Source organism: Aulonocara sp. 'chitande type north' Nkhata Bay, linkage group LG15, assembly GCF_057382095.1.
Source record: "Aulonocara sp. 'chitande type north' Nkhata Bay isolate Kocher_YH1m ecotype deep benthic linkage group LG15, A_spYH_male_GT1.1, whole genome shotgun sequence".
Taxonomy (NCBI): domain Eukaryota; kingdom Metazoa; phylum Chordata; class Actinopteri; order Cichliformes; family Cichlidae; genus Aulonocara; species Aulonocara sp. 'chitande type north' Nkhata Bay.
The window spans coordinates 441107-452690 of NC_141358.1; the positions used below are offsets into that span (position 1 = coordinate 441107).

Here is an 11584-nt window from a genome sequence, read left to right on the forward strand (position 1 = left end):
GAGCCGCACCTGCGCTCAAAGAGAGCACATACATAGAGGTGAGGTATGAGGATAAATGGATAGATGCGGTCCTTTTTCGAAGCTGAGCGCACAGTTGTATTTCCTGCACAATCACACACGAAGTGAGGCTGTGTTTATGCCGGTTATACCATGAATATACACCCTGCAGGCACCACTTGTTTGTCAAACTGTTTATGAAGCAAAAGTCACATTTCTGTTTATTTACAAAGCAAAAAGAAGGGGGGGAAAGAGGCGTAGGAGGGGGTGGAGCGTGCGCACTAGCATACCGGCGACGGCTGTTTCCTTTCACTAAAAGGAAAAAAATAATAAAATGTGTACTTCACGTTACGGTTGAAACTGGGGTTTTTTTTGTGTTTTTTTAATTTTTATTTTATAGAAACAATTTTTGCTCATAACCAATTGACAGGGGATTTCTTAAAATCACCCCGCAGTTCTTCAGCTGAGACACCTGAGTTAGAAAACACAAACACTGCAGCTGTCTTTGTACAAACTTGTACAAACTCTGTTTTGACCTTGTATACTGTATTTCCCCAGCCCCTCTATTTTGAAACTAAAACTATTGAACCTTAATTCAATTTCTCACTTCACATAATCGTTTCACTTTTGCCTTGAAGTGTTACTTTTAATTTAATTTAATTATTTTTTTATGACGCATGTTCTCTGGTGAGTTCAGGTACATCTGTAACTTCAAGTGGAAGAGTTGCATGTGAGTTAAAAATTTTCTATAATACCAAAAAAAAAAAAAAAAAAAAAAAAAAAGACAAAATACTGACGTTTTTGTCGAATAATCTGTCTGACATGAGGGATAATATAGCATTTGCATTTTAACTAAAAGACTCGCGCACTGACACTATGGGCACATTTTTAGAAATCTATTTAATTCCACAGAAAGGTTAGCCACTTTAGTGTTTCACTTGTGACCTATGAAGTACCCCCGAAATTGTATCATATTAAACAACAACAACAACAATAACAACAACAATAAACACTCGAGGACTTTAAAGAGTTTAATTTTTTCCGAGGTTTGAGAGCGCTCACCCCGGCTCGGGGCTCCACAGATGTGCTGGATGAGAGCTCCTTGCTGCAGACTGCAGCGGAGTGTTTGACAGTCAAACTTGAAACAGTCTTTGGAACTGAAACGGTCTCTGCCAACACGAACACATACCCCAAACAGTTCGGTAAATATGTACAGTTTCTCGCAGCTTCAGTTTTCAGCAGCTACCAGAACTTGCCTACCGTCTGCATCCTCCCAGCAGCCTCGCACTTCATCTGCGGGCAGTACTTGCGTGTGTGAGCGCTGTCACCGGTGGCTTCGCAGATCGGGCAAGTGTAGTTCCGGAGGACGGGGCAGAAAACTATCCCGTCGTCTGATTTGAGCTTGTGAGATAGGTACACCCTCGGAGTCTCCCCGTTCTGCTTGCATAAGCGGCAGTAGTCCGAGGATGAGGCGCTGCTGCTGGTGTCCGACGCGCTGCTGGTCGGACTGGACTGTGATGAGTTTTTGGAGGATTTCTTCCCCCGAGTGGAAGTGTGGACCTTACTCCAAGGGGGCGCTTGTCCCTTCTTTGGACGCTCGGTGTCTCGGTTATCAACCTCACGGTTGCTGCACAGTTTCTCGAACACTTGGCTCAGATTCATGTAGTCGTGCCACATGTTAAAGCTGTCCCCACCAGTGAGGATCGAGTTCTGGACCTCCAGTTGTCTCGGCATTGTGGTCATTTTTTGGCAGAAGTAAAACTGAGAGTGTGTTTGGAGCGCCTCATATTTATAGCTCACTGAAGAAGGTTTTAAAATGCAACAATGTTCGGAGATAGAGAGAAAAAAAAAAGAACTTTGGTGCAGGTGCAGGTGCAGGTGCAGTCTTTTATGTAGCTTTCTGGTGACCTTAAAAGAACCTTTACGAAGCCCGTTGACAGGCCTTTAATCGAATGATCGGTTGGTTGATTGATAACAGAAAAAAAGGACACATAAGATGGACATAAAGGACTGAAAACACCAAGAGCAAAATATTGCATCGCACTCATTTATGTAGTTTATTTTTAGATTAGATAATTTTGCAAAATAACGCAGCAAAATAAATAATAAGAGCCGGGATGTGCAGACTATTTAGCACTGAAAAAACTCCGTCCATGTGAACAGAATCAGGTGTTACCTTACCTGTTGATTAAATATCAAGACTATTTAGCAATAAGCTTACTTTAAAGGCTCGTAATAGGTGAACTGTCTTGGTATAGTTGAGTCACGCAGAGTTCATGGTCCATGTTGTGTTACTTGTTGTTTGTGTGTGTGTGTGTGTGTCACCCGATGACCCCTGGCGCCGGAGCGTCTAGACTACATTAGAGATGTGTCACAGCAAAGAGCCGCACCTGCGCTCAAAGAGAGCACATACATAGAGGTGAGATGAGGATAAATGGATAGATGCGGTCCTTTTTCGAAGCTGAGCGCACAGTTGTATTTCCTGCACAATCACACACGAAGTGAGGCTGTGTTTATGCCGGTTATACCATGAATATACACCCTGCAGGCACCACTTGTTTGTCAAACTGTTTATGAAGCAAAAGTCACATTTCTGTTTATTTACAAAGCAAAAAGAAGGGGGGGGAAGAGGCGTAGGAGGGGGTGGAGCGTGCGCACTAGCATACCGGCGACGGCTGTTTCCTTTCACTAAAAGGAAAAAAATAATAAAATGTGTACTTCACGTTACGGTTGAAACTGGGGTTTTTTTTGTTTTTTTAATTTTTATTTTATAGAAACAATTTTTGCTCATAACCAATTGACAGGGGATTTCTTAAAATCACCCCGCAGTTCTTCAGCTGAGACACCTGAGTTAGAAAACACAAACACTGCAGCTGTCTTTAACTCGCGAGGGCAGTCATGGACGCAAGACCTGCGTCTCATCACTGCTGCTTTGTGAATGTCTGTCTGTGAAAAGCGCTTAATAAATAAAGTTTACTTACTTACTTACTTACTTACTTACTGAGCCTGCAGTTCAGAAATTTAACCATTAGATGGAGTCATTGCCAAAGCAATGACTCCATCTAATTGCTATGACTTTTGGTGTTTATTTTGGACCTTAACTCGCCCCACAGTTTTGAGACAAGGTTCACATATGATATATCATTGTGTGCGGCTGGAGCTGGAATGAGTTGCTATGACTTTTGGTGTTTATTACTTCTATAGTTTTTTAAATATGAATATTTTAATGCAAGTTTTTTCCCATTGAAATGAATGGAGAACAAGAAAACTTCATTTGTGGTGTGCTGGCTCACTCTAGTGGTATGTCGGGAGTAATGGAGGCGGCCGCTGTGTCCCTGTGGTTGGCATACTTGTCAGATATCGACAAATCCTACACTACAGACCAGTTGACAGCGTGCAATAACCCAGCCGATTCATTCGTCTTTACACTACCTCACAATCGACTCAACGGTGAGTTATTTGTTTGTTTTGTTTTCTCACAATTAATGTAAAGCCAAGGTATATATCAACGGCGCGCGCAGCGGAAGTATGGCATTATAGCGGATTATAATGGGGGACGCTTTTATTTTGTATAACTACCGGAAGTAGTTCCTGTGTACTGAGCTAGCTGGGTAGCTAGCGCCGCGTCGCTTAAAAAGCAGCCGGGCTTGTCTTAAACTTAAGAGGCTGACACTCGCTAAACCACCCGATCGCTCGCCAAGCGACAGACGTCCATGTGTTCAACAACAGACACACGTCATTCCCCTTCGTGGTCTAAACCAATCAGAGATAGTCGGGGCGGGACCTCTGTCCGTGGTCGAGCTGGACGTGGAGGTGGATAGAGACGGGTGAGTAGCTTGAATGAAGCGATATCGATTCATTAAATCCTGAATTGAATGAATATAAATGTGTTTTACCAGAAACGCCAGAATCTCAGGTTAAAGCTCACAAAACTATTTCAACAACAACCAGCAAATGAGAGCAGGAAACGCATTCCACACGAAGACGTAAACAGAGCGGACCGACGCATCAGAATTAGCTTAGTCGGCGTGGGGGCTAATATCATCCTTAATTCCTTCTTACTTTTGCTGTTTTGCTTCCAACACGATAAAACCCACAGCTGTGCGTGAACTGTGAGAGAAACTTCAAGAAAAGTTTCCCATCTCAAACATGTGTTTTCTGCATTACTCATTCGCTTATTACCCATCAGTCTACCGTTGTTTACAGCGCTGGCGGCCGCTGTCTTTTCTTTCCTTTGTAAATGACGTCGGATAATAAAGCTTAATTTCTGCTGTTTAATACTGAAGAAATGTAAACTTTTTCAAATTAGGTATAATTGCAGAATATTTTTAAGGTTATCTGCTATAAAATCCATGCCAGGAAAATCTCCTTTATGTTTTTATTTTTTTATTTTTTTATTCTCAGTTACTTTGACACAACGGCATGTGCTGTGATGGTCACATCTCTGATAAAGTTTAGTGTCAGTACTGATAAATGATCAGAATTATAAGATCTCTCACTTTCTGAGTAAAAATTGCACCAAATCGAATCTGGATTATGTGGATTATAGAAATCAGTGATGATACACAGTGTGTGTGTGTGTGTGTGTGTGTGTGTGTGTGTGCTTTGGTGTGTGTGCTTTGGTGTGTGTGTGTGTGTGTGTGTGTGACAGAGAGAGAGAGAGTGACACTTGCTGTGTATTTAAGAAACAAACGCTCAAAGAAACCAAACAGAATGACACAGGCAGAAAGACACTGTTTTATTTTGGTAACCAATGATGCATTTCTTCTTCCCTTGTACAGGGCCTTTTATGACAGGAACAGGAACCACAGAGCGTCAGCCGCACACATCGAAGCTGCACAGGGCACACGCGGCGCCACGCAGAATAAATGACGTTCCTGGGCCAAGGCCGAAGCCCAGCCACCCGCTGCCTCCTCGCCGCCTCCTCCCGGGACCTTCAAGGACCACCCACCAGCCACTGGTACACATTCCAATCTTACACAATGGCCCCAGCATCACAGGGCATCTCCTGACATTAAAATCTATCCTGATTTCTGTTGTTTTTCCCTCATCTCTGAGCCGCTGAGTGTGTGTGTGTGTGTGTGTGTGTGTGTGTGTGTGTGTGTGTGTGTGTGTGTGTGTGTGTCTCTCTCTCTTTTACACAAAAAACACATGTCAGTTGTTAAGGAAAATGTTATAAAACACTTCTTCAGTAAAGACTCAGAGAAGAGAAACACACAGAACTTCTTGCTAGCAAGGGCAGCCTCCACTCTAAGAGACTCCAGTGAGAGAACTGCCCCGGTCTTTATTTTATACTCCATTGAGCGTGTGTGTGTGCGTGTGTGTGTGTGTTGACAGAGAGAGAGAGAGAGAGACAGAGAGAGAGAGAGAGAGAGAGAGAGGGAGAGATACAAAGGAATGTAATTCAAATTTTGCACTTCAGACCTTACTGTGTGTGTGTGTGTGTGTGTGTGTGTGTGTGTGTGTTGACAGAGAGAGAGAGAGAGAGAGAGAGGGAGAGATACAAAGGAATGTAATTCAAATTTTGCACTTCAGACCTTACAGTGTGTGTGTGTGTGTGTGTGTGTGTGTGTGTGTGTGTCTGTCTTTTACACAAAAAATGCACTTGCAACAACTTTAATATGGAATGTACTGGACTTCCCAGCTAGGCGCCCTCCTGTGGATGACAGGTGCAATTGATTGTCAAAAGCAGATATCTAACAGCTTCTGACACTTTGTACCGCATTGAGCCAGCAGAGGGAGCCCCCCTGGTTCAATCCCAGTTGCACAGCAGTTGTGACCAGCTTCTGTCTGTGTGCTTTGGTGTGTGTGAGTGTGTGTGTGTGTGTGTTGACAGAGAGAGAGAGAGACAGAGAGAGAGAGAGAGAGAGAGAGAGAGAGGGAGAGATACAAAGGAATGTAATTCAAATTTTGCACTTCAGACCTTACTGTGTGTGTGTGTGTGTGTGTGTGTGTGTGTGTGTGTGTGTGTGTGTGTGTGTGTCTGTCTTTTACACAAAAAATGCACTTGCAACAACTTTAATATGGAATGTACTGGACTTCCCAGCTAGGCGCCCTCCTGTGGACGACAGGTGCAATCCCAGTTGCACAGCACTTGACCAGCTTCTGTGTGTGTGTGTGTGTGTGTGTGTGTGACAGAGAGACAGACAGAGAGAGAGAGAGAGAGACACTTGCTGTGTATTTAAAAAAACAAGCGCTCAAACAAACCAAAGAGAACGACAGAGGCAGAAAGACACTGTTTTTTTTGTGGTAACCCATGAGGTCTTGCTATCGAATTGTACAGTGCATCCTGAAGCAAGGCCGAGCAGATGACATAGTGCTCCACAGGCCTGCTTCTGGTGCCTGCTCCTGTACCAACCTGCTGCAGAGGCTTCTGTGAAGGGAAACTGCTACATGTTATGTCACCAATCCCTGCCATGCTGCGTGTCTAACGACCCGGCAGGGCCTGCTGAGTACAGTGGTGGTGGACCCAGGCCCTCTGCACCTTCCTTTCTCCGACTGGGACCCTTTTGTCCCATCCTTTTTGGTCCGATTCGCCATATCTCCAGAACCGAAGAAGCCATCGGCGTGGCTTCTTCGCCACAGCGTCCGGCACCCACCAAAACCCCCACCTAGACACCAACATCAGCCCTCTACACCTCTTACTTTTTCAGTTATTCCACTTTTGTCCCATCCTCTCCTGGCTTTTTCCCCATAACCTATCATTTAAGCCTCATCATACCTGCCGTGGGCCACTGGAGGGAGACAAATCACCATGCACTAAAATTCAAATTTTGCACTGCAAACCTCACAGTGTCTGTGTCTGTGTGTGTGTCTGTGTGTGTGTGTGTGTGTGTGTGTGTGTGTGTGTGTGTGTGCGCTTTGGTGTGTGTGTGTGTGTGTGTGTGTGTGTGTGTGCTTTGGTGTGTGTGCTTTGGTGTGTGTGTGTGTGTGTGTGTGTGACAGAGAGAGAGAGAGTGACACTTGCTGTGTATTTAAGAAACAAACGCTCAAAGAAACCAAACAGAATGACACAGGCAGAAAGACACTGTTTTATTTTGGTAACCAATGATGCATTTCTTCTTCCCTTGTACAGGGCCTTTTATGACAGGAACAGGAACCACAGAGCGTCAGCCGCACACATCGAAGCTGCACAGGGCACACGCGGCGCCACGCAGAATAAATGACGTTCCTGGGCCAAGGCCGAAGCCCAGCCACCCGCTGCCTCCTCGCCGCCTCCTCCCGGGACCTTCAAGGACCACCCACCAGCCACTGGTACACATTCCAATCTTACACAATGGCCCCAGCATCACAGGGCATCTCCTGACATTAAAATCTATCCTGATTTCTGTTGTTTTTCCCTCATCTCTGAGCCGCTGAGTGTGTGTGTGTGTGTGTGTGTGTGTGTGTGTGTGTGTGTGTGTGTGTGTGTGTGTGTGTGTCTCTCTCTCTTTTACACAAAAAACACATGTCAGTTGTTAAGGAAAATGTTATAAAACACTTCTTCAGTAAAGACTCAGAGAAGAGAAACACACAGAACTTCTTGCTAGCAAGGGCAGCCTCCACTCTAAGAGACTCCAGTGAGAGAACTGCCCCGGTCTTTATTTTATACTCCATTGAGCGTGTGTGTGTGCGTGTGTGTGTGTGTTGACAGAGAGAGAGAGAGAGAGACAGAGAGAGAGAGAGAGAGAGAGGGAGAGATACAAAGGAATGTAATTCAAATTTTGCACTTCAGACCTTACTGTGTGTGTGTGTGTGTGTGTGTGTGTGTGTGTGTGTTGACAGAGAGAGAGAGAGAGAGAGAGAGGGAGAGATACAAAGGAATGTAATTCAAATTTTGCACTTCAGACCTTACAGTGTGTGTGTGTGTGTGTGTGTGTGTGTGTGTGTGTGTGTGTGTCTGTCTTTTACACAAAAAATGCACTTGCAACAACTTTAATATGGAATGTACTGGACTTCCCAGCTAGGCGCCCTCCTGTGGATGACAGGTGCAATTGATTGTCAAAAGCAGATATCTAACAGCTTCTGACACTTTGTACCGCATTGAGCCAGCAGAGGGAGCCCCCCTGGTTCAATCCCAGTTGCACAGCAGTTGTGACCAGCTTCTGTCTGTGTGCTTTGGTGTGTGTGAGTGTGTGTGTGTGTGTGTTGACAGAGAGAGAGAGAGACAGAGAGAGAGAGAGAGAGAGAGAGAGAGAGGGAGAGATACAAAGGAATGTAATTCAAATTTTGCACTTCAGACCTTACTGTGTGTGTGTGTGTGTGTGTGTGTGTGTGTGTGTGTGTGTGTGTGTGTCTGTCTTTTACACAAAAAATGCACTTGCAACAACTTTAATATGGAATGTACTGGACTTCCCAGCTAGGCGCCCTCCTGTGGACGACAGGTGCAATCCCAGTTGCACAGCACTTGACCAGCTTCTGTGTGTGTGTGTGTGTGTGTGTGTGTGACAGAGAGACAGACAGAGAGAGAGAGAGAGAGACACTTGCTGTGTATTTAAAAAAACAAGCGCTCAAACAAACCAAAGAGAACGACAGAGGCAGAAAGACACTGTTTTTTTTGTGGTAACCCATGAGGTCTTGCTATCGAATTGTACAGTGCATCCTGAAGCAAGGCCGAGCAGATGACATAGTGCTCCACAGGCCTGCTTCTGGTGCCTGCTCCTGTACCAACCTGCTGCAGAGGCTTCTGTGAAGGGAAACTGCTACATGTTATGTCACCAATCCCTGCCATGCTGCGTGTCTAACGACCCGGCAGGGCCTGCTGAGTACAGTGGTGGTGGACCCAGGCCCTCTGCACCTTCCTTTCTCCGACTGGGACCCTTTTGTCCCATCCTTTTTGGTCCGATTCGCCATATCTCCAGAACCGAAGAAGCCATCGGCGTGGCTTCTTCGCCACAGCGTCCGGCACCCACCAAAACCCCCACCTAGACACCAACATCAGCCCTCTACACCTCTTACTTTTTCAGTTATTCCACTTTTGTCCCATCCTCTCCTGGCTTTTTCCCCATAACCTATCATTTAAGCCTCATCATACCTGCCGTGGGCCACTGGAGGGAGACAAATCACCATGCACTAAAATTCAAATTTTGCACTGCAAACCTCACAGTGTCTGTGTCTGTGTGTGTGTCTGTGTGTGTGTGTGTGTGTGTGTGTGTGTGTGTGTGTGCGCGCTTTGGTGTGTGTGTGTGTGTGTGTGTGTGTGTGCGCGCTTTGGTGTGTGTGCTTTGGTGTGTGTGTGTGTGTGTGACAGAGAGAGAGAGAGAGAGAGAGTGACACTTGCTGTGTATTTAAGAAACAAACGCTCAAAGAAACCAAACAGAATGACACAGGCAGAAAGACACTGTTTTATTTTGGTAACCAATGATGCATTTCTTATCCCCTTGTACAGGGCCTTTTATGACAGGAACAGGAACCACAGAGCGTCAGCCGCACACATCGAAGCTGCACAGGGCACACGCGGCGCCACGCAGAATAAATGACGTTCCTGGGCCAAGGCCGAAGCCCAGCCACCCGCTGCCTCCTCGCCGCCTCCTCCCGGGACCTTCAAGGACCACCCACCAGCCACTGGTACACATTCCAATCTTACACAATGGCCCCAGCATCACAGGGCATCTCCTGACATTAAAATCTATCCTGATTTCTGTTGTTTTTCCCTCATCTCTGAGCCGCTGAGTGTGAGTGTGTGTGTGTGTGTGTGTGTGTGTGTGTGTGTGTGTCTCTCTCTCTTTTACACAAAAAACACATGTCAGTTGTTAAGGAAAATGTTATAAAACACTTCTTCAGTAAAGACTCAGAGAAGAGAAACACACAGAACTTCTTGCTAGCAAGGGCAGCCTCCACTCTAAGAGACTCCAGTGAGAGAACTGCCCCGGTCTTTATTTTATACTCCATTGAGCGTGTGTGTGTGTGTGTGTGTGTGTGTGTGTTGACAGAGAGAGAGAGACAGAGAGAGAGAGAGAGAGAGAGAGGGAGAGATACAAAGGAATGTAATTCAAATTTTGCACTTCAGACCTTACAGTGTGTGTGTGTGTGTGTGTGTGTGTGTGTGTGTGTTGACAGAGAGAGAGAGAGAGAGAGAGGGAGAGATACAAAGGAATGTAATTCAAATTTTGCACTTCAGACCTTACAGTGTGTGTGTGTGTGTGTGTGTGTGTGTGTGTGTGTGTGTGTCTGTCTTTTACACAAAAAATGCACTTGCAACAACTTTAATATGGAATGTACTGGACTTCCCAGCTAGGCGCCCTCCTGTGGATGACAGGTGCAATTGATTGTCAAAAGCAGATATCTAACAGCTTCTGACACTTTGTACCGCATTGAGCCAGCAGAGGGAGCCCCCCTGGTTCAATCCCAGTTGCACAGCAGTTGTGACCAGCTTCTGTCTGTGTGCTTTGGTGTGTGTGAGTGTGTGTGTGTGTGTGTGTGTGTTGACAGAGAGAGAGAGAGACAGAGAGAGAGAGAGAGAGAGAGAGGGAGAGATACAAAGGAATGTAATTCAAATTTTGCACTTCAGACCTTACTGTGTGTGTGTGTGTGTGTGTGTGTTGACAGAGAGAGAGAGAGAGAGAGGGAGAGATACAAAGGAATGTAATTCAAATTTTGCACTTCAGACCTTACTGTGTGTGTGTGTGTGTGTGTGTGTGTGTGTGTTGACAGAGAGAGAGAGAGAGAGAGAGAGAGGGAGAGATACAAAGGAATGTAATTCAAATTTTGCACTTCAGACCTTACTGTGTGTGTGTGTGTGTGTGTGTGTGTGTGTGTGTCTGTCTTTTACACAAAAAATGCACTTGCAACAACTTTAATATGGAATGTACTGGACTTCCCAGCTAGGCGCCCTCCTGTGGACGACAGGTGCAATCCCAGTTGCACAGCACTTGACCAGCTTCTGTGTGTGTGTGTGTGTGTGTGTGTGTGACAGAGAGACAGACAGAGAGAGAGAGAGAGAGACACTTGCTGTGTATTTAAAAAACAAGCGCTCAAACAAACCAAAGAGAACGACAGAGGCAGAAAGACACTGTTTTTTTTGTGGTAACCCATGAGGTCTTGCTATCGAATTGTACAGTGCATCCTGAAGCAAGGCCGAGCAGATGACATAGTGCTCCACAGGCCTGCTTCTGGTGCCTGCTCCTGTACCAACCTGCTGCAGAGGCTTCTGTGAAGGGAAACTGCTACATGTTATGTCACCAATCCCTGCCATGCTGCGTGTCTAACGACCCGGCAGGGCCTGCTGAGTACAGTGGTGGTGGACCCAGGCCCTCTGCACCTTCCTTTCTCCGACTGGGACCCTTTTGTCCCATCCTTTTTGGTCCGATTCGCCATATCTCCAGAACCGAAGAAGCCATCGGCGTGGCTTCTTCGCCACAGCGTCCGGCACCCACCAAAACCCCCACCTAGACACCAACATCAGCCCTCTACACCTCTTACTTTTTCAGTTATTCCACTTTTGTCCCATCCTCTCCTGGCTTTTTCCCCATAACCTATCATTTAAGCCTCATCATACCTGCCGTGGGCCACTGGAGGGAGACAAATCACCATGCACTAAAATTCAAATTTTGCACTGCAAACCTCACAGTGTCTGTGTCTGTGTGTGTGTCTGTGTGTGTGTGTGTGT

General features: G+C 45.8%; 1 protein-coding gene across 1 annotated transcript; it reads right to left on the reverse strand.

Moving 5' to 3' along the window:
* Positions 1-313: 313 nt before the first annotated feature.
* Positions 314-1909, reverse strand: LOC147312189 (nanos homolog 2-like). Its single transcript, XM_086263835.1, has one exon. It carries the CDS (start codon positions 1738-1740, stop codon positions 1240-1242), a length of 501 nt encoding a protein of 166 aa, XP_086119961.1. The 5' UTR covers positions 1741-1909; the 3' UTR covers positions 314-1239.
* Between the last annotated feature and the right edge of the window lie 9675 nt (positions 1910-11584).